The 23,455-nt window shown below is 38.4% G+C and overlaps 1 protein-coding gene across 3 annotated transcripts in view; it reads right to left on the bottom strand.

Annotated features, from left to right (window-relative positions):
- Positions 1-23,455, bottom strand: part of LOC145994951 (maternal embryonic leucine zipper kinase-like) — a 325,396-nt gene that overhangs the window by 61,937 nt on the left and 240,004 nt on the right. For all 3 annotated transcript variants that reach the window (XM_083131477.1, XM_083131478.1, XM_083131479.1), the window contains exon 12: positions 18,077-18,239. In XM_083131477.1, coding sequence (XP_082987603.1) covers positions 18,077-18,239 — 163 coding nt within the window. The remainder of the gene's footprint in view (positions 1-18,076; positions 18,240-23,455) is intronic.

Raw genomic sequence — 23,455 nt, forward strand, 5'->3', positions numbered from 1 at the left:
GGTGAAGCACCCGAAAATATAAATTTGTGTCTGATGTTTTAAAATTTCTTTAAAAGAATTGCCATGATGATAAAAAAAAAAAACGTTGGTTATTTCCAGTAACGATATTAAAGATGATGGAAATATCCTAAGCCTATTTGAGATTGATTGCCTGATATTGGGTTATTTTACGTCGTCTTTCTGTCACTTTTCACTAATCATGGCAAAGAGGGTGAGTGATGAAATCATCCCCAGACCGGGATTCGAACCCAGGAAACCTGGCGTCGTGGATTGCTGTGGTAACCAATCATCACGAAGGTTCGCTCTTAGGCCTACCTGAATTGAAATTGGTTAATTTTTTTGAATCTCAAGTTATGTATAACAAGAAAGTTATGTTTTGTTTGGTACAATAATACAGAATCGTTTGCAAACATACTGTTATTGCAATATAGACAGTGGCGTGCATAAAGGGGGGGTGCTGGGGATAATAACCCCCATTTGGCCCAGTAAAAAGAAATTTTAAAGGCAGGAAAAGATGTCAAATAGATGGCTGCCTACTAAAAAAATGTAAAGCACCTCCCCCATTTCGAAAGTCCTTGGTACGCCACTGTGTATATATAGCTTTGTTTTTAAGCCCACTTTATTCACAGAAAAGCTAATCGGGACTAAGGACTTGCAGTTTAAAGTGGGATCCGAACAACTTGTACCTCAACCTTGCATCAAACCCGGGATCCCTTGATTACAAGGATCTGACGTTACCACTATGCTATCCATTAAAGAAATAAAAACGAAAACTGTCCCACAACTTGTCAAGACATGGGCTGTTCCACTTGGAACAAAGAAAAGTAGGAGAAAGGTCTGTTCCACTTTCTGTCAGGGGAGGAAGTGTGATAATTTACATTGACATTTCCTAATATTTTAAAAATTATTTTCTCGAAAATGGGACGAGGCTCCAAAGTTTCCTATTAATCCCTGCCAGGGATGTTTTTATCCCCGACAAAGAAAATGGAATTGATAGCACTATCTCTTAACAAATAAACAAACACCACTGAAAAATCATTTGGGGAAAACCGTTAATAACCTTTGAAACGATTGCATCCTACTGCTCGGGTCCATTGTCAAATAGACGACGAAAGCCTAGCACCATGGCAAGAAGAACTGATTTCGTCAGCTTTATTCGTTGGGGATACGTAGATTACATTTCTCGCCACACGCCGTCATTGAGTTGAGAACGCACACTGGATATTTGTTCAAGTTTTGTCGATGTTTCTAGTTCAATAGCTCTTTTTGTATGGGTTTGGGTTTTCTTAGAATGTAAATATACTGTTTGTAAATTACGTCAGAATGTTATCATAGGATAAAATGTCCTAGCTACAGCGCATACGGTTTAGCCTGAGCTCTGGCATGCGCAAAGCGGGAAATGTTTGTCATCTACGGAAGATGTTACGTGACTCATAGAAGAAGTGTTGCAATACGCGGAAGCTACAATTGCACTAAACATGAAACGGGCAAAGGCTATATGCTCTCATTATAAAATAATATACTTGGGCAATTCCACGGAAATGTCAACCTCTAGTCCAAAAACTGAAAAGCTTTGTACATAAAAATGAAGATGATATCATACAAGAGTTATACTTGTAGTTAATAGAATATGCCGTTGTTTCATTAAAAACAATACAGCAGGTGGTTAGAAACAGTATTTTTCAAGATGGCCGCAATGTACATGGCATGATATGTTAATTGCGCATTTTAACTATTCATGAACTCACTGTATATGGCAAGAAGGCACTAATATGATAGTACGGTAAGATTAACACGCCTTAGAAGAACAAATTGGTGTATTTCGCTACCTTATTGTGTGTATGTAAACTGAGATATACATATCTTTTAATACATAAGGCAAAATGGTAATTCCGTCACAATTTTTCAGTTTTTTTCGAATAGAAACGTGGGTTAATGATACACGGAAGTAAAACTTTTCCTGCAAAGGCACGTTTTGGTACTACTTACATGTGTAACACTTACATGCCTAGTAATGTTCATGGAATGGCTGTACATCACTGTGACGGGATTACCAGCTGTGTGTGATGGAATTACCAGTGATACCTGGGAATTGCTCCAAGTGGTATTTGTGAGGTATCATAATGTTAGCTTATTATCTACATATTGCTAACTAATTTTCAGTTTAATCTGTAACGTTTCTGGAGTATAATTGCTAAGACAGCAGATTAATGTCAATGCAGAAGTAGGCAGAGAAGGAGAAAAAAATGTTATGATCAAATGAAAGGAAAGGACCATGATCGGAAGCGATTGAAGAGGCAGCATATGAATTCACCACAACTGACAACTGATAAGATTAAGGGAATAACCGAATGGCAGTAAGGTGCTATGGACACTCCAAGCAGCAAGGAGGCTCTTCAATTGCTATCTCGCCATATAATTTGCTGTCATTGATTTTTGGAGTTGCTTTTGCAGGAAATATTTTCATTGTACCCAAAGATACCTGTTTGAAAATATATAATAGGCTATTAATCTCAGAAAAAATATAAGGTGTAAGGGGTGACCTTCCACGTAATACACCCAATTGTCAACCTCACTTACACGTAGTACACCCTGGACTGCATTGTGCAGACGAACGATGCTCTGGCGACTAGCCCCATGGCCAGTATAATTTTGTGTGTGTTGTCCTGTATTTTGTCCTTGTGTGTGCCGAGTGCCTCTATACAGCCTCAGCTTTTAACCGGTTAGAATATTTTAATATTTTAGTTACAACACGACTTTACAGTGATGTTATTTGTTATGGTAAGGGGCTGGACCCCGTATAAAGTGACGGGTGCAAAATAGCCTAAGTGCTGACGCACCCAAAATTTTAAATTCAAATTAAATCAAATCAATCAGAAAAATTATTTAGTTTTATTCTCATGGAATGTAATTTCTTTGCCAGTTGACTGAAGGAGATCGTTTAATACATCTTGTTTGTTATTTAACAGTGTGTTCGATATGTTTTTGACAGTCCAATAATTGAAACTTACGTTAGACCTATCCAAACAATAATGTCAATATAGTTTCCAAATATGTAGATTTCGTTTGAAAAAAGTGAGAATTTTGGTTTACTTCTCGATTCTGTCTCACCTGATACTAAATATTTTGTCATGTTGTTATTGCATTGTTCAGAAGACCAATATTGTATTACAGTACGATCATTAAAATCAATTTTCATTACAACTGCATTGTATCATTATGAAAACAACCCAATTAAATACTCCGATGGCGTAGTGGTATGATCATCCCGGGTTCATACCCGATGGAGGCATATAGTGGTTCGAATCCCACTTTAAACTTTAGGTCCAGTCCCGATTAGCCTTATTGTGCATAAAGTGAACTTAAAACACTATCTCAATCAATCAATGAAAATTACATTTGTATAACATATTTGGACAATGGTAATTCCGTTACGGTAATTCCGTCACACCCTGTTTAGGATAAAAATAAGTATCAGAATACAAAACCAATTTCAGTTGTGTCCTGGCATGATGAGCATGCATTGAACTATTTTTCCCAATATTAATATTTCACACAAAAGTTCATAATTCACAGAAATTGGTAAATTTCAGTATGCACCTGCAAAGAAGGTTTACATGAAGGTAATTCCGTCACACAGATTTTAAACACCATTATCTGCCTGGTACATCCAAATAATTTACTTTTTTTGCAATCTTGAAGTTGTACTCCATTGTGTCAATACATACAGCACGACAAGTCACATATTGTACTATATGTGTAATCGTATGAGGGAAATATGTAATTACATAGCTGTCCAAAAGGTAATTCCGTCACACATGGAATTGCCTACTCGCGAATCTAAAGTAGGACGCTGTCCTTCATCATCGTGAAATTCAATAATTGTTCTACGAATTAACACACGTCAAATTCGTCCACATATCTTTTAAATTATTTCTTCTGCGTGTTTTGTTAGGCGTTACTAATCCCTTCCCAGTTACTTTCTTGCTATCATTTTCGTTTAAGAGGCGTTTCAAATACAGTAAAACCTCGTTAATCCGAACTAATGGGGGGATAAGTTGACCGGTTTAATGAAAGCCAGGATTAACTGAAATAACCTAAAAGAACAGTAGGAAGTGCATTAACACTCCGTTTATAGCAACAAAACACGTTTATTATGGTGTATTTAAAGGACATAGGCCTAAATACACTATACAGTACAGTAAAATGTAAAGCAATACGACAATGCAGTACTTACGTACGCGATACTCATATTATGATGGACCTGGCTCTGCATCACATTTAAAACCTTGCATTCGGCTTTTTTTTTTTTTTTGGCCTGTCCGGATTAAGCGAAGTCCGGCTTATCGGGGTCCGGATTAGGGAGGTTTTACTGTATTTATTAGCACACCAGTAGCCGCGGAAACACGTGTTTGCTCTTATTTAACATTCAATGCAAGACCACCTTCTTTCTTTCTCATAAACGTGTGCACGTTGAGATAATTTCTCTACTCTATCACTTTGCCTCTTCCAATCATCTTTACAGTTTTCACCTCAGCTAACGTTGAATAAAAGCACCCTAAGCAACACAGGTCAACAATCACCTTCCTTGTGGTATTCTAACACGGTCTGTCCCGTCCCCCTCCCCTTTTCCCCCGGAGAGGAAAAATGCATCTTTCGCCGACGGGGTTTCACCGACACAAATAATCTTTTGTCATTATTTTCCTTGAAAACTATCACCTTCTCGAATTGTCGCTTTAAAAAAAAACACCAGTAAGTCCCGAACACCTCTACCAATAACCTCCAAGTCAGATTATGGATAAGGCGGTTAGCAGCTCTGACCTCAGTGGAACTCTCGCATCGCCGCGCTGAGCGACAGGCTTTTCCGCGCATCTGAAGACCAGAGCTCAAGCTAAACTGAATGCCCTGTACTTAGAACTGGAAGGAAACAAATACGGCACTGAAAGAGCATCCCCCCCCCCCCCCCCAAGCAAAACGCTTAATTCGTACACTGAATAATAACATATTTTTTTAAACCTTTAAAACACAAGGCATTGCTCTTTACAAATGCTTGAAAAGTTAAATACACAGTGTTGTAACGTGTTTTTAGACTTGTTTAAAACACATTTTGATGCTTGATATTTGATACTCTGGTTATTTGCGTGCTTTGCAACTTTATCTTTTCATTCAATTCGTGTTCAGAAGTCTGTTCAATGGCTGAAAATATATATTCGGTTAACAAAGAAACATATCGTAATGAGTACCCGTGGGGCACATTTAAAACACCTGGCTGTTTTCTTTTTTTTCTGCAAGTGCTTAAAATATTTATAAAATTAAATAGTATAATAGTACATGCATGAAACAGATTTGTTCCCACTTGTTGTTGCACATAGTTGTTAAGCAAGGACGTATTTAAAAGGAAGGGGGGTTCCAGGGAGACTTAAGTACAAAAATTAAATAATGAAATAATAAAACAACTCAAATCAAATAATGAAAATATACTTGTTGTTTAATCCAGGGTCATGGGCGTATTAAAGGGTTTCAACGGGTCCAATCCCCCTCCTTTTGGTTCAGTAAAATTACAAGATTACATGTTCTATCCACTTGCTCATAAAAAATTCTTCGGATTTATTTTATTCTCTTAAATTGGAGACGTATAGGACGGGATACGGATGGGAAGGAAATTATCTATTCCACACACCAGATGGGACTGCACACCAAATGTCTGCAATTTCCTGATAGTTTCGGAATTTCTGCGATAAGAAACTGCATTGGAACTGTCAAATCAGTTATAATTTTTTCCCTCGAGCCTTCTTAACGGAATTTGGTTTTTAAAAACGCAGTGCAAGAAAACCAGGAAAAGACCGCAACATTCTCAAGTTTTTTTACACAAGATGAACAGAAAAGTATCAATACTAAGTAGCGTGACTTGTGGAATTGTATTTACTAATTATAGAAACTTTACAGACATTACAATCTACTAGCAGAAGAGAAATATTTCAGCAAGCTCTTCAGTTTCTTCACTGTGTAACCAACCTGTGTGGAGTTTCAAACCAAATCATGCAGTGTAAGATTATGTTGGGCACCTCAAAAGGTGGACTGCTCATTACTGTGAACATGTCAGTATTCTAATAGATATATTTTTAAAAAAAAACAATTAAGAGAGAGTTCTGAGAACGTTAATGAAATTTATTCCAAAGCAAGGAAAGTACAAAGAGACTATGATGAAGAAATTAAGAGACATAGAACAACCAGGCGTCAAATAGGAGGAATAATGCACCAGCTGAGAGCACAAAAGGATAATACATATTACAAAGTAAACAAACCATTATCGTCCATTTTTTTAAAACTATTTTGTAGTAGAATTGAACTCACGTTTCTCTGAACACAGTCCAAACATTGCAACAACTTATTCCAAAAATTTTAAAATTGCTATCCCTCATTCATTGGAACAGTGTGTGAAAATGTTGGATGGCCTGGTTGATAGATTGGATTTTGATAGCCTGATCATACCTAGGCCTGCTATACTTGGCGGATTTTCCGGGACAATTCCGGAATGATATAATTTATTCTGGTGTCCCGAATAGTTTCTTCTAGATGCACAAATGTCTGCAATCGGGTGGGAAAGAAGAAATGATTAAGACTATACTTTCCTGAACGTTATTTACATTTAAATGCCTAATATTAAAATGCTCATTTTACTAAATAATCTAACTGTACATTGAACCGCTCCCTCTCGATAATACAAGAGTTATCGAGTTACAAGAAGATGCTGCAAATATATAGCGATAGCGCCGCCATCTGCTAGCAGCGCTGAATTTCAGTTGCAAATCTCTTCCATTGCATAGTAAGCTGTTTACTGTAAACAGTGTTTGGATGCCCGCACTGTTCAGTTCGCAGTTCTCAAATAAATAAAGTTTCGACATTGTGAGATGACAGCTTAGTTCCGAATAGGAATTGCAAGATTAGAATTGCAAGATTAATGATATACTGCGAAGTGGATTTTTAAGAAATGTAAAGAATATGATAATGGGTATGTACATACACACAACTTCGTCGAGTCCAGCACCCCTCCCCACGCTCCCCAACAAGATTCCGGTCATCAGTGTCCCGGATTTCTTTATGAAATATACCAACCTTAATCATACCAAAAGTTGACCCCCCCCGTTACGTGAACTATATACGTATATGCCCATATCCAGGGTTATTTATTTCTGTCAAACTTATTGGAAGGCAAGGATTATATTGGGATCATACGACTTTGAATGACAGTACCAAAGAAGATTTATAACTACTACTTATAATAGCATGCATAAAATATTACCAAGAACTTTACTTTTCGTCATCTGGATGTAACATCCTTTTTTTATGTTCAACAAATGTTCAATTGTTTATCTATTTGACATTAATTTCCTTGTCGGGGCATTTTTTTTTATAAATTTTGCCGACGTAAGCTAGACAATGAATACGTGCTGTTATATCACTATTCTAATGCCGTCCTTTTACCTCTGCATGTAATAAAAATATATTATTAATTCATTTGAATATTTGAATTAATACTATTGTCATTAATTTAATATAAATATCTTAAATAAACTTTATTATTATTATTTTTAAACATTTGGTTCGGACCCCTCCCGAAACATATTTCTAGATACGTGCCTGTAATGTTAATGTCAGTATTTTGTTGCATTCACGATGAATGTATTTCGGAAAACAGAGTAGCTAGCACGTGGATAGTGTGGATTAATTTATCCTTCTCGAACAGCTTACATGAGAGATAGGTATTTTAAGAAGTTAATCAAGTGTTTACGTTATAACTAGAGACTCGGTCATTCCTTGGATGATTAAAAAATTCTTTTTTAATAATCATTCTTAGAAAATGTATTTTTAGCGTTGTTTTAAAGCCTTCATTTGTTAAAAAAATTTTTATTTTGATTAAAACATGTTCAAGACAAAAAAACTGTTTTATTTGTCTCCTTTTAAAAAACTAAAATTTTGACAAACATGCTTGTCATACATTTTCACGGAGTACTTCATGTGTGCTGCCAACAAGCCGTCGAACCAGAACCAGACTGATGCGTCTCCACACCGCAGTGCTGTGGGGACGTCTATCGAGTTTGGCAAAGCAGAATGACTTTTGCGCGCGGCCTTCCCAGCTGGCATAGTGGGGATGCGCCTTAACGCTGGAACCGAAAAAGCAGTTCACCAAGGATCCCCCTAGAAATGGTATCTTTGCAGCATTCAAAATCCTTAGGAAAACGTAAAACTGGTATTTTGTGCAAACATATATTCATAATCCTCTGATTTTTCCATCCCCCGCTTGCATCGCCATCTGATCAAATATCACTTGTCCGTGGGAAACGTGTTGCATATCTGCAAGATGTTGCAATTACAATATAAATGTAAAACTTCATTATTTTCCACTCGTAAACAGAATTCTTCCGAGAGAACTTGACTCACGTTATGTAATGAAGAACACGGTAAAATACTTTCATTAGCACATATAAAAGCGGTATCAGGTTGGTGGAAAGTGAGCTGCTATTTCAAGTTGATTTTAGGAAACAGATTTAAATCACGCACGTATTAAGGATTGTAGAAATGCATGCAGAATTTTCTCCAATTCTTATATTACAGTATACTTACGATGTGCATAAAATACCTCATTTTGAAAACTTCCTAAAACTAAACGTACGTAACCAAGGGTGGAATAATATCATTGTTTTGGCAAAACAGTAGCCAGATATTTTAAAAAAATACTTGTAAATTTAAAAAAATTACAATAATTTCAATTGTTAAACTTGAATTTGTGAATAAAACGTTTGTGATAGAGCGCTTAATTTCTGTTCATTTCTGAAATTATCAGCAGGAATTTACTTAAAGACACCTACTTTCGTGAAATAATTCATTGACCTTTATTTTTTAAAATAAAGTGGCTTTGTATCCGCAGTTGTAGATATTACGCACCTTTATTAACAATATAAGTGGAAGTAACAATACAGTATGTCTATATTAAAATGCTGGGTATATTCTACACGTTCTCCTACTTCGGTTCCCACGGCATAGAAGTCAAAAATAAAATAATTCAATGTTTAAAAGAATTAGTGATTACATTTGGTAATAGCTTTTAACTTACGTGATTCATGTCGATTACTTCATGAGTTACACAGAACCCTACTTGACGTACTGGAACGACAGAAGATTCTCATTTACAATACAGAGAAGATTCTTTCTCTGTAGCTGTCTCAGGCAACATGTATGTTCCGCTTGGACGAATGCAGTCAGTAGCAACATTTGTTCAGACTGATAGGAGAAGTATGAAGTCGGTAGCAAAGCACCAATAGGTTTTAGAACGGCTTCTACAATCCTTTCCGACGTACCGGTAGAACGATGAGTATTTCTAATAACTAAATAAAAAAAGAATTTACAAGTGTGTTTGTTAACTCCAGAAGCTTGCGAGCCTGAGTTAACGGCTTCCTCGGTAAACGAGCTGTGGGTTTCCAAGACCAGAAAGACATGTATAAATTATGCTGCTCTCCACCTGAACTGTTTCAGTAACTGAGTATTTGGGGATCATTTCATGACCAAGCCTTCTCAAGAAAGATCAAGCTACGTTTCTAACCATACATGGGTTAGTACTCAATATAACGTCAAACTGAGAACCATTATATAAACTAGAAGTCGAGCAAATATACACGCCCAACTGATAACCAAAACATCCTTTACTGTGCTCCTACAGTCGACACCGCAGGACGAAGCCCGCCATGTCCGGCGAGCCTAACAACACAACAGCCTCAACGTTGCCGATAAAGAAGTAGCTCACATAAATTAAGTGCAAGAAACTCCTCCTTGAGTACAAGTGTTAAGAAGAATGTATCATAAATCCTGTTATCTTTCTGCACTTGTAGACTGCATTCTAGCTAGCTTCATCACGATTTGTCCGAACTGGTTTCCAATTTGCTAACTATGATGCAAGCTTGAAGAAGGGTGGGGGATTGTCAAAAGGAAATGTACTGGTTGTGCACCTGATGCTAAGTCTTCTTTCCTTTTCGAGAGGAAACAAAATATGCTTAGTCTGACCATACTGACGGGGCAACTAAAGTAACACGAGTACCTCATCTTCCAAATCTACACACCTGCAGACTGTCCCACGAACATAAGGCATCTGGTTTGGTAACTTCGAGAATTTACAGACAGAATTTTTTTCCCACACTGATATTGAGCATGTCAGTCACTAAACAGTCTGCACAAAATTGAAACAAAGGCACTTACTTTTACACTTGATGGATGATTACCTGTGAAATTTCATTTTAGAATGTTCGAAAATTTGAGACAAAAGGCTTGCCAACGGAATCGCAACTCGTACATTCTCAGCAGAGATAAAAAAAGAAGAAAAACCTCACGCCCAATCTGCTTTTACCCACTAACTTCATCTCGTGCTTTTAAACAGGTCGGTGTTACAGTTTCACGTCACGTCCGGCAGCGTGTCCTTGCGCTGATGACACAAACGGATACTGTCGATGGCTAATTTGTTTCCGAAGCTGTTTACATTAGTTCTAATCAAATTCGTCGCCTTATTTGTTGTCGTGCGTGTCTATTACTATCTCCCATCTATCGCACGACACACGATTCTTTGCTTATCTCGAGAAGTACAAATGACTTAATGACAGCAAATCAATTCAACGCCTCGCCTGCATACTCCGTACGAATTGAGATCTGCATACTAATTTCAGACGAATCCACGCACAAGAAGCTAATTTGGTGATGCTGTTACTCAGACAAAAACAAGCAAACCAACGTTCAAATTGTTTTCAGACGAATTTTTCAAACAAATTATCGATATCCATCATTCGCTGACAAAACAAATAAGACCCGATTAAAGGTGGCGTGTATCCTCAATCTTAGTAATGAAGAGCATGTAAGAGCGTATTTATTAGAATTTCTATTGGACAATTCCGCCAAAATTATCTTTAATTTATCTAGTTCAACCATGTCAAACTCAATTTTTAGGCAGAATAATTTAACATTCACGTGAAAATTTCTCAAGGACACGCCTTCACCAGTATCGCCCTTGAGAGTCACGTTCAAAATTGCGGGCTGTTCCTAATTACACAATATCCTGAGTAGAGGTTTTGCCGGGTATGTTTAAGTGAAGGTTGGAGGAGAGGGCATGAATTTTATTCTTAGGGTAGTAATGGGGAAAGCGAATTCCTTTCTTTCAAACAGAATGTAATAATGTGAATGGGAGTCACTACTTCAGTTTGGTCGTCTCGCTTCTCCGGGATTTGAGTCCTGTCCTGGCATGGGTGTTTTCTGTGAGTATTCTTTCATCAACTTCGTCCGAACGTCGCCCATCTTCATCGTCGCAATTAGCCAAAAGAGAGAAAAACGACGAACATAAGAAAAATATAATATGGCGTTGGGGTAATAAACAAGAACGATGTGCTATGTTTTAAGTGGAAACTATCAAATAAACAAATGTGTGTGAGTGTGTGTGTGTGTGTGTGTGTGTGTATATATATATATATATATATATATATATATATATATATATATATATATATATATATATATATATATATATATATAAATTGCGTATGGTCAATATGGGACCGCGAGTTCCAGTTTATCTTATAAAGGTATTTTGACAGAACATAAAACACTTTATAGAGACATATTATATGCTATGCAACGAACATTTCATTAGAACAATACCCCACTACAAAATGAACTAAATAAAGTTCCTCAAGCAAAATATTCTTTGCTTATATTTAGTTTGCATATGCTGTCCTGCTTTACGTCGCTTTTCTTCCATTTTTGGTTAATCGCAACTATGAGAATGAATGATGATTTGACGAAATTTCTGAGGTGACAGGACTAGGACGCGAACCTGGAACTTTCAGTATTCAGATCGTGAATCAATCTCTTAACGAGCTCGGCACCAAGGCAAGCTCAAGGTTGGGACCTTCTGTTTCGGAATAAAAGTCATGCGATCTCCTGATCAGGTCTGAAATGAAAGCCAAGGGCACATTGTTACGAATCGAACATGGGCAATGAACGATTTTTAGCGCTCTACATATATCGATTTTCTAAATTTCACTTTATGCACAGTGGAGACCAGCCGCAGGCTGAACATCGCCCTTCAATAAAGAAAATTTGAATTTGAAAAAGGCTAACCGGGACTGGATCTGCTTAAAGTGGGATCCGAACCACTATGTGCCTCCACCTGTTATCGAATCCTGGACCTCTCCATTACAAAGCAACAACACACATTGTCTCAATATTTCTCAACTTGGAAATGATACGAATAATACCAAAACCCAATAGCATTAAAACATTCCTACCCTTCGCTCAAAATTTGCATAACTTAACCGTGCGTTATGCTCTCCAAGTAACGCATCGAATTTATGTAAATGAATAGGTAAATTAAAATGCAGTAGGCATGCCACGTCAAATCTGAAAATTTGTGTGGTAATTTTAACCTTATCTAAAAATGAAACATCCTTCACTCTATAGTGTCTGTAGATTCACAACTACTCCAGGTTGTGACACCGGTTCCATAGAAAAATAAACAAACCAAACCACTTTTGTCGTTTCCGGCAACGATTCCGTACCCTCTCCTGGAACATAACTGAAATGTGTATACAAGCGCATTCATTTCTGTTGCATTAATTGACGATGTATTAGGAGACGATGTAGTACAGTATTATTTAACCTTCTCAATTCGAATGCTTATTCATCTCGTTTAAGTCTAAACATTTTTCTCAGTAATTCATTTTTATAAACTTTTAATTTATCTTTGGGAGCTGCGGTTGTACTGTCGCTAGGGTGTCTGCCTGCCACGCGGGAGACCCGGGTCCAAATCTTTCCCTCTGGGGCTCACACAGCCTCTACTAAATAGGTAACTGAGGGCCACCCCTGGGGTTAACGGCGGTTACAGCATGGTGCTGATCACACCTCCAATGGCACAGAGATCGAGAACGTGTGAAGACCTACCTTCATATCTCCTTAAGGTGAGGTGCAATGTGCACGGGTAAGTGTACCTACGTACCTAATTTATCTTTCACCTTTAGTGCAAGGGGACATGTTTTACTTTTATACTGTCATTATCGAAAAACACAATATGCTGACCAAGGCAGAAATTTATTTTATTATAAAACAAACTAAACGTAACGTTTCAACCTTCTAGCAAGGTCTTCTTCAGACTCTGTACCAAGTACAACTGAAACAAGGTACAAAACAGGACGATATATACACACAAAAATTACTCCCCTCCAAACACCAAAGATAAACAAAGAATGGAAGAAGGTGTTAGAAAGAGTGGAAAGGACAAGAGAGAAAGAGGAGAGAAGAAGGAAGAGGAATGAAGAAAGAAAAGAAAAGAGATTGAGATAAAGAGTCCAACCACTTTCCAGATGAAAGGAAATGTTTAGCTAAATCGCCTGTCAGGTGAAAGTACAGTTACTAGGGAAGGTCACCTGCTGTAATGTTCCAGGTAAACAACTTTCTAATAGTGTTGTGTCTGGAGGGGAGCAATTCTTGTGTATATATATCGTCTGTTTTGTACGTTGATCAGTTGTACTTGGTACAGAGTCTGAAGAAGACCTTGCTAGAAGGTTGAAACGTTACGTTTAGTTTAGTTTATGTTTTATAATAAAATAAATTTCTGCCTTGGTCAGCGTATTGAGTTTTTCATATCATGGAAACAAGGCTTAATGGTGTTATAATTGTCATTATCGCTGTAAAAATATATCTGCTTGTATTATTCTGAAGTACTTTAATTTGAAAAATGATTCAAATGATTTATTTTCAATTACAACCTAGGTACTTAATCCAGCGTCCAGGAAGAAGTCCTTCACTTCTTGCTTGTAATGGCACGGTGTTCCTATCGCGTAGCACCCCAGTTCCCCGGATATTACTCCGCTTGATTTTTCTCTGTGAGGTTTTGTAAAGTTTCAAGTATACCAAACAAAAGTTCGTGACCTTCCTGACCTGCGACGTCACATTTATGCTGCAATTCAGAATGTGACGCCAGCAATGCTGTACAACATATGGTCGGAGTTTGAATATAGGTTGGACATCTGTCACGCAACTAATAGTGCACATACGAAGTGTATTAGGTACGTAAAAAAAACTTTTTGAGTTACTCTATAGGTAGAAGAAAACTACGCAAATATCTTAATAAACTTACAAGTTATTAATTGTTCTTCTATTATACTTTTAAGCCGGACACACTGTACTCCCCCTTCTCTATCTGGATTCGTCCGGTCAAGCGCGCGTCATCCATGGTGGAACTGACATATAATACTACATGTATATATTTCCTTTAAAAATCAGTGAATAACAAACTGAGACACATTAAAAATTCCATTCACGTAGTTTTGCAAGATCCTTCCTAATGTGATCAGTCGCATTTAAACCCATATTGGTAATCATTGATATTACACTGGACATGGATTTTGTCTTTCTAAACGAATCATCTTGATAAATTAAATTTTGCATTAAACATTCGCGGTGCATCGACCAGGTGTGGTCTGAATGGTATCCGACGTTAAATCATTTAGAATAACTTTACGAAACAAACCTTATGGATTTTCCAAGTAAATTACTTTTTTATCATATGTCGTTAGGAAGGTTCAGGATGTACAAGGAGGTTATTTCAGTCGTTTACCGTCAGACCGTCGGCCGCCGAGCGCCCCCTTCATGCAACAGTTCCCAGCAAATTGACTTGCAGGAAGTCCGTAACAGAAACAGCTTGCTTTGTAATGTTTCCACTTTTCACAATTACAGTTACAATTACAATTGAAATAAGCACGTAACTTGTCGCAAGGATGCTGGAAAAGGTGTACAAGTACAAATATTTCTGGCACCTTATTTCTGACATCAAATCTTAGATTAGACATCGCTACTTTATCTCAGTTGAAGGGAAGACAGCATCCCGGCGCATAAAGCAAACCGAAAGCGTAAAATTATATTTAAAATTAATAATAATGATGATCACTAACCTCCTGTGTTATAGGAGATGTTGAAAATGACCTCCTTCAACAGCAATACAACACGTTTCTTAGGTTCAAGAGATCCTGTCTCTCGCTGTTGTTGTTGTTGATTTGGTGTTTTAAGTCCACTTTATGCACAGTAAGGCTAATCGGGACTGGACCTACAGCTTAAAGTGGGATCCGAACCACTTGTGCCTCCACCGGGTATCGAACCCGGGACCCCTTGATTACAAGGCGATGACGCTACCACTGCGCCATCAGGGAGGCCCTCCTGTCTCTCGTAATTGCCTGACCACTTTTCTGCAAGAATTCGTTCTCACGTAATTATCGTACATAAAAACTCTTTGTTCAAGACTATATTTGTTTAGCGGTATAACTAATGAATGAATAACAACACACAATAAAGCACTAGCACTGAATAGCACTAACTCAATAACACAGTATAAAAAACACGCGTACTGATAAACGCAAACAGAAATGAGCATGAGGGTACTGTACACTCACTACGTCTGGTAGCCGACAGTGTTGCTAACCATTTTTCGGCAATGTCCCTACAACTGACCAAATGTCCCTACGCCAAGTAAAGCGACTAAAAAAAAAACAACACCTTATGAGCATGCAAAACAGAAGATAAAATATACACATTTACTTACCAAATCTTTCTGCTCGGTGCTTCCACAATTAATGAAGGAGCGAATTTACAATACAGGACCACTCCCCGTTTGTTGAAATATTTCGCATACTCACTAATTGAGGCCTCCTAATCACGAATTTGAAGTTAAAATTTGGGGGTCACGTGAAGAAATTGCAAAATAAGTGAAATTGAGTGGTCCGCGATCGGCACGATTGCTCATTATTTACTGGAAGATTTTGTGTTTCCAATACTTAAAAAACGAAATATACATTCCTGATATTACTACGACCCCAAATTTTAACTATGTTTGCCTATCCTATCCTAACCTAACCTTACCTGAATGGTTCGTGGGGCTATTCGTCAATGGTTTGTGGGGCTATCCGTGCATGGGTTTTCGACCCCAAATTCTAACTATGTTTGCCTTGCCTAACCTAACTAGAATAGTCAGTGAAGCTATCCGTGAATAGTTTTGCGTTAAGTGTGATTACGAACCGATAAAAAATCTTATTTTCGTAGCACTTTAACGGCAAACGTTCATCATCGAAGACGCCATTTTTGTATCCTGCAATTTTACGATCGATGCACCATTGCCAAACTTACCTGTAATCAAATCAGTCCACACTCCACGTGTTCTTCTACATCGTGATTGTCGCTGTCACATGTAAGCACCTTCTTTGGGCAATATAAGTTTATTAATTAGCCCACGGCCATCCTCCGCACATTCCACCTAAGAATCTGTACAACATTAACAACATTTTTACTGTTCTCTTCCGCCATTCTTACACGATCCATGCTCTCCAAGTATGAAATCAACAGTGTGGCAACGCTGTAGACAGCGTAACTAATTGCGAACGTCGTCAATTGTTCATATCAACAAATATGGCTACCATACTTGTGTACTGAGAATCATTGCGAGAATTGAAAAGCTTATTTTATAACTTCTACACGTTAATGAACAATTTTTTCACCTCACCCCAACATGTTAACTTGAAATCATCACGACTAATTATTTCGTGAGTATAAGACGTAGCATAGAAATTACAGAATAGTCCGGTATTGTAAATTCTTACCTTAATGAATAAAAAGGGTGTGCGGGACAGAATTTTTTGGGTCGGCGACGGAAATTTATTTAAATCCCGATATTCGGGACGAAAAAAATTGCTTTTCACTTTAAGTGATTGTTTTTGCACTTCTAGAATAAAAACTTACAATTTCCGATAAGTTCCAGAAACTTACAATGCAGAAAACGTCAAGAATTAACGACTTTTTAAAGTCACCATTCGGTATTTCCCGACTGCTTGGGATCCGGAAAAGTCGAGAAGACATTTCCCGAAGTCGGGATCGGGACGGGAATTTTTTTTCCCGATCCCGGTCCTGACTTTTCGGGATCCCGCATACCCCTAATGAATAACGTTGAGTCGTTTACTGTTGATTATGTTATTTGAAGTCATACATGCCACTGCTGTGAAGAAAAATTGGTTGGTGATGCTGTATTTCCTGCAGTCTTGAACAATTCTGGTCCCATTTTATTTCTCTTTTTTGTTGTTGTATCACTTAACATTGAAAATATTATTTCCGTTTCCGCGTTAGAATGTGGCAATGTTAGCACTATTTTCGCGAGAGTGGAAATGTTTTCAAAAAAGTACTTGCCTTGAAAGTTCTTGGTAACCGATAACATGTTTCAAAATTCTGATGGAGATTTGTTGGTTAGTTCTTTTTTCTCCTCCTCGCTAAAGTATCCAGATAAACTAATCCATTCATTCCAAAATTGATATAAATACAATTAAGAATAATGCTAAAATATTTTTCAAAACTGCTAAAGAGATAGGTTTGGAAGTTAACAAAGAGAAAACTAAATATATGCTTACAGGCCGAAACCAAGTGTTCGGTAATAATCAAAATCTAATTATTGATAACAACTCGTTTGAACCAGTTTCCAAATTCGAATACTTAGGAGTAATATTAACAAATGAAAATTATATTAAAGAGGAAATAAAAAGTAGGCTTAATTCAGGAAATGCATGTTACTTCTCTCTTCATAAACTTTTGTCTTCTCGTTTAATATCTAGGAAACTAAAAGTTAAAATATACAAAACAGTAATTTTGTCTGTAGTATTATATGGGTGTGAAACTTGGTCCCTTACATTGAAAGAGGAACATAAATTGTGTATTTGAAAATAAGATCCTTAGCAAAATATTTGGACCTAAAAGGGATGAGGAGACAGGTGAGTGGAGAAGATTACATAATTTAGAACTACATAATTTGTATTCATGTCCAAAAATTATTAGAATAATTAAATCAAGAAGACTTAGGTAGGCAGGCCATGTGACACGAATGGGAGAGGAAAGAGGAGTTCACAGGATTCTTGTTCGGAAACCTGATGGTAAGAGACCTATAGGAAGGCCAAGACGAAGATGGACGGTCTGACGGTAAACGACTGAAATAACCTCCCTGTATAATACTAACCTTATCGGATATTACAGAAGGCACGTCATGCGCTGAAGATGTGTTCTCTCTTTTCTTGGGCGTGAGGATATTTCGAACCCGATGCAAACCACGCTCTATGCTGCCGAAAACCTTGCGAGCAGACAAAGGTGTATTTACAGGCGTTGACTCTCCAAATCTTGTCCTGAAATCAAATACTACGTATTAGTTTGATGCATACTACAACTACATAATTTGTTATTCAAATTTCATAGTTTACTGTCGACACTTGATTGAATTCATATTATACGGAACAAAGTAATTCTGGTCCCTGTGGCCACAAGGGGTGTCCACTATTTCACACAGCTAGATTACAGTAATACGACGACCACATACCTAATGACCAGAGCCCAGATTTCTAGGTACTAAAAACAACACAATAGAGGAGAAAAGGCACGATAATATACCCCAAAGACATAAAGGACTTATTATAGGCATACTATTATATTGAGAGTTATGAAAAGTTTTAAATTCAAAATGTATCACCCATAACTAAATTCTATCGGGTTCGATGTGGGGGCACATTGTGCAAAGGTTAGCATCCTACTTTCATCGGATCACGGTTAACCTATCTGAGCATAAGATGAACTTAAACAAAACATAACTAACGGCTAATTCGTGACACAGAAGAGAAAGAATAAATACTGTATATTTATACATTGTTCATTCGTTTTTAAAACATAGAAAAAACTTTCAAATTCTCTCTTCTAGCTTATGAAAAGTGAACACAAGTGCTGTAAGCTACCCTGCAGGTATGAAGATTTTTAATTTTAAAATTAATGAATTCAGAAAAATTACATTCAACCCTAGCCTAGAAGCTACTCGGTATTTATGTGCAGAAATTTTTTGCAGGTCTGTTAACGACCATTTACCCCTAAAAGTGAGACTTACTTGCATTGGTACAGTATTTACGACGTTCAATTATGCCCAGAGGCTAATCGGTGTACATTAAAACACCACATGTGAGACAACCTCTCGGGTTCGATAGATGTCTTAACAAGATTCGACAGAACCTTTAGCTTCTTGCAATTCAAAGGAGTTGATCCTATGAAATATTAAAATAAAAGTTACTTTGATTCTACCTGAAATATCATTAGCCTTACTGTGCATAAAGTTGACTTAAAACACCAACTTAACTCAACTCTACCTGAAATCTCATACAAAAGGGGAAGCAGTCAAGATTAACCGGTGGTGGATTAAGCGACCGACCGTCCCTTCTCAGACAAAAGGTTGTTTTGAGCACCCTTTATGCTCATGTAAGCTCATCAGGACCGGAATTCCAGTTTAAAGTGAAATGCGAACCATTGTGCAGTATCTCCACCGAGGTTCGAACGCGGAACTCCTTCATTACAAGGCGACCTCGTTACCATTACGCCATCGTTCCATTTCCATAGACGTTCGAAACTAACAATAAATCAGAGATCTTCGAACTCTCAGAGCCATGGAGTTACTTCCCACACTAGGGAAAAAAAATCTTGATTCATGTAAACTTTAGAATGTAATGAAATTACTTCTTCTAATGGAGAGGAAGATGGGTCAATAAAAATATGAGGTTGCGCTAAACTTATATTTGCAAGATCTAGAACTGTAGACAATTTTAGATTTTTAACATTTTCTTCTTTCTGAAATATCGATGATGTCTGTCACGGCCAGACAGGTCGATGGAGTAATTTAGCCTCGAGATACTACTTGGTCAAGACTTGATTACTTGGTAGGTCTACTGGTCCACCAAAAAATATCTTTATTGCTCTGGTAGTTGCCGAGATACCCGAATATGGCGCATAAGGGTTGATTGATTGATTTGGTATATTGTACTTCGCTTTTCTGCCACTTTTGCCTAATCGCGAAGATTAGAATGAGTGATGATATGATGAAATTGATTATAGAACACTCACAAACACCCATACCCAGGCCGGGATTCGAACCCGGGATCCCTATCGTCGTAGGGTGCTGCGCTAACCGGCGCAAAAGAATCCTTTTCTGAGCTCCACTGATAAGTACCCTAAAATTCGTTACTTTTATTGGTACGCAAATATAAGTCAGTGTGAAGGTTTAGTTCGCGCATGGGACTCAAGACTGATTTGAGTGTATTGGAACGATTCTTTTTATTGCTTCTCGAAACACTGACCGGGCTGCTCGTGAACTATGGTGGCCACGCAAGCAACATGAAGGCTCGACGTTGCAAACATTTCCTTCGAGATGGCTGCAGCACCTGCATTGGGTAGTAAACAGTTTAGAAACCACCGAAAAATCTCAGCTACACTGATCTCGGACCCAACTGGCCTAGTTTTTTCTACATAGCTCAATCTGTCCGGCAATCGTCTTCAAGGGGTGTTTGGGCTCGATGAGTGTCAACAACCTCAGTTGCGAAGTAAAAGCTCTAGGGGTAACATCGCTCTTCCGTTACAACGCTGCCAAGCGTACGTCTGTTTTGGTCAGTTGGTTTTATTAGCTTGTTTGATATGTTTGTGGGTGTTTTGTGTACTAATTTTCCGTGCTTTGTGTACTATTCTACAACTTTTATGCCGCAACGGCGCTGATCAACTCTCTCTCTCTCCCGTTTTAGAGTATCTTTGGCAACATGCTGTGTATCCGATACTAATTTGTTTCGTCCCACCAGGAACTTTCGGTGCCTCGTGACTCGAAAATGCTCGATGTCAGTCGAAGATAATTTAACTCATCGCTGATTCGTTCTTTTCCAGCCGCCAGTTGGAAATGCGATCAGTATAACTACCTGTCGCTCACGAACAACATAAGTGTAAATACGGACCCCCCCCCCCCCCCTCCCATACACATAGATTCACCTGGACGTCTACAATGAAGCGAGATGTCCACAACTAATAATAAATGTTCAATGTTTCGAAGAGGGGATAGCAGCTAAAAAATTAATTCTTCATCCCCGAAAGAAGAGCGTATTTCGCCTCTGTAGAGAACAAAGTCGCAAAGAAAACAGGCAGTGGCAGTGACTGACACAGGGTGGCCACTCTAGGATCATGATAAAATTCAAGTATAATTCCCGGTTTTCAAGGAAAACTTTCCAAAAATTCAATGGTACAAGCAGGTGTTTTCTCTATTTCAACCTTAGGTATTACCGTCTCTCACCACCACACACAAACACATACACACAAATATATTAACAATATAAATGGTCTGTGCGATTCCAGTGTATCCAAAAGTTCTAATTCAATTCAATTGAGCGATATACATACCTATCTAATTTAAGGTGCGGAGCTTACATTTGCCATTTCACATACTCAGAGTCGAAATACATCTAAGAACGAACACAAGTCACAAATGTTACGGGATACAGTACTCTACGAAAAATTGCTATTTGTAAAAGAATTTCAAATTTACCTAATCAACTTCAAGATATTTTACCTTGTAATAATCTTCCGTCTGTCAGATACAATTGTAGCTTGTTCTGCAAAGGAAACTAACAAAGCAAACGCATTGAGAGAATTCTCTTTTATTTTATTTTGCTTTTCCTTCCTCGATAAAAATAAAAGCAAAACTGTGAAAAACTTGCCTCAGTATGTATGTATAAATTCAATGAAATTGGGATCTTTAAAAATTTGAAAATTTTCACATCTACGGAGAAAAATTCAACAGAATTCACGCTTAATTCCCGGAGTGAATAATTCGCGCATAATTCCCGGAATTCAAGGAATTCCCGGTGAGTAGCCACCCTGTGACACCTCTCTCTAGACGTGTAGAGAATTATAATCCTTTCTCTACTTTGTTCGGTAACACATCACCCTTACCCGGGTCGCTTCTGGTAGGAAAACCCCAAATAAACAGCTAATTCGGCTCGTTATTCCTGGGTTCCCATCCGGTTCCCCATCAGTAATTTAAGACTTATTTTAAATTCGAACTATTAAGGAGAGATTACTTCTCTCGTCCATTATAACTCGCTTGTGGAAACGCTTAGAAAATATAAACGATGTTATTTATTTCATTTCCAAACATGATGGTCGAATATTACTTTTCACACTTGATAAATTATTTATTCTCTGTCCCTATTTTTTAAGATTTTACTCGTTTTGTAGGCACTACAATTGTAATGGTCGAAATACGCAGTTTTAGGCACAACTGAATTTCCATATAGTGACTGTTGTACCCTGGAAACTACTTCTGGAGTGAGAGCCTACGAATTTGCTTATGGGAAGTAAATACACTGCTCGCCATTAAAATTGCAACACCCAGAAGGAAATTAGATAGAAACACGAAACTTGGCAAATATGTAGTTCATAATAAGATAAGAAAATGATTACAGTTAGAGCTCGGTGGTGTGACATGTGACACGTAGAACATGGTTGCATAACCCCAAGGAGCTAGTAGCGTGTACAGCCTCCACGGGCGGCAATAACTGCTGCAACACGGCGAGGCATGGACAGAATGAGTCTATCGATGTCTGCTTGCGGTATGGCGTCCCAAGCGGCTTCCACACGGTGCCAGAGGTATTCAACATTACGTGCCGGAAACCTGAGTTGGGCCAGCCGACGACCCACCATGGACCAGACATGTTCAATTGGCGATATATCCGGCGAACGTGCTGGCCAAGGAAGCAGGGGCACGTGGTTAGCTTCCATAAGTGCGAGGACATTCCTTGCAACATGGGGGCGCGCGTTATCCTGTTGAAAAAAAGCATTATGCAGTGCATGGATTAATGGGACAGGAACAGGGGTGTACCGTTGGCTGTTCAATGTCCCTTGAATGCGTACGAGACGCGAACGAACACCTATGGCGATGGCACCCCATACCATGATACCCAATGAAGGCCCTGTGTGATGATGCATGATGCAGGCGTCATGAAGCCTAGTGCCACGGTGCCGCCACACGCGTGTACGTCCATCATGATGTTGTATACAGAAGCGGGATTCATCAGAGAACACTACAGCATTCCACTCCGCCATCCATGCACGACGGTCTTGGCACCATCTCAGACGCAAACGCCTATGCTCTAGCGTCAGAGGAATCCGCAACAGTGGGCGCCGGGAAAAAATTCCCCGGTTCGCCAAACGACGAAGCACGGTTAGTGGGGACACTGGGCGTTGTAAAACATCCCGTACTTCATGCGCAATCCTCGTTGACGTGGCCGTTCTGTCTGTAAGGGCCATGCGTATCAGACGTCTGTCCTCTCGTTCCGTCGTCCGACGCGGACGTTGTGAACCTCTACTTCGCTCTACAGTGCCTTCCTGGACCCACTGGTTCCATACACGGATCACTGTGGATGCATTCCGTCCTACACGGGCACCGATCTCACGGTAGGATAATCCGCATTCACGGTATGCAACAATTCGGCCGCGATTGAACTGGGAAACCTGCTGGAATCGCTGCCGTATTCGACGACGTGGCATTGCT

The sequence above is a fragment of the Lepisma saccharinum genome, chromosome 11 (assembly GCF_977018435.1).
Source record: "Lepisma saccharinum chromosome 11, izLepSacc3.1, whole genome shotgun sequence".
In the NCBI taxonomy this organism is placed as follows: Eukaryota; Metazoa; Arthropoda; class Insecta; order Zygentoma; family Lepismatidae; genus Lepisma; species Lepisma saccharinum.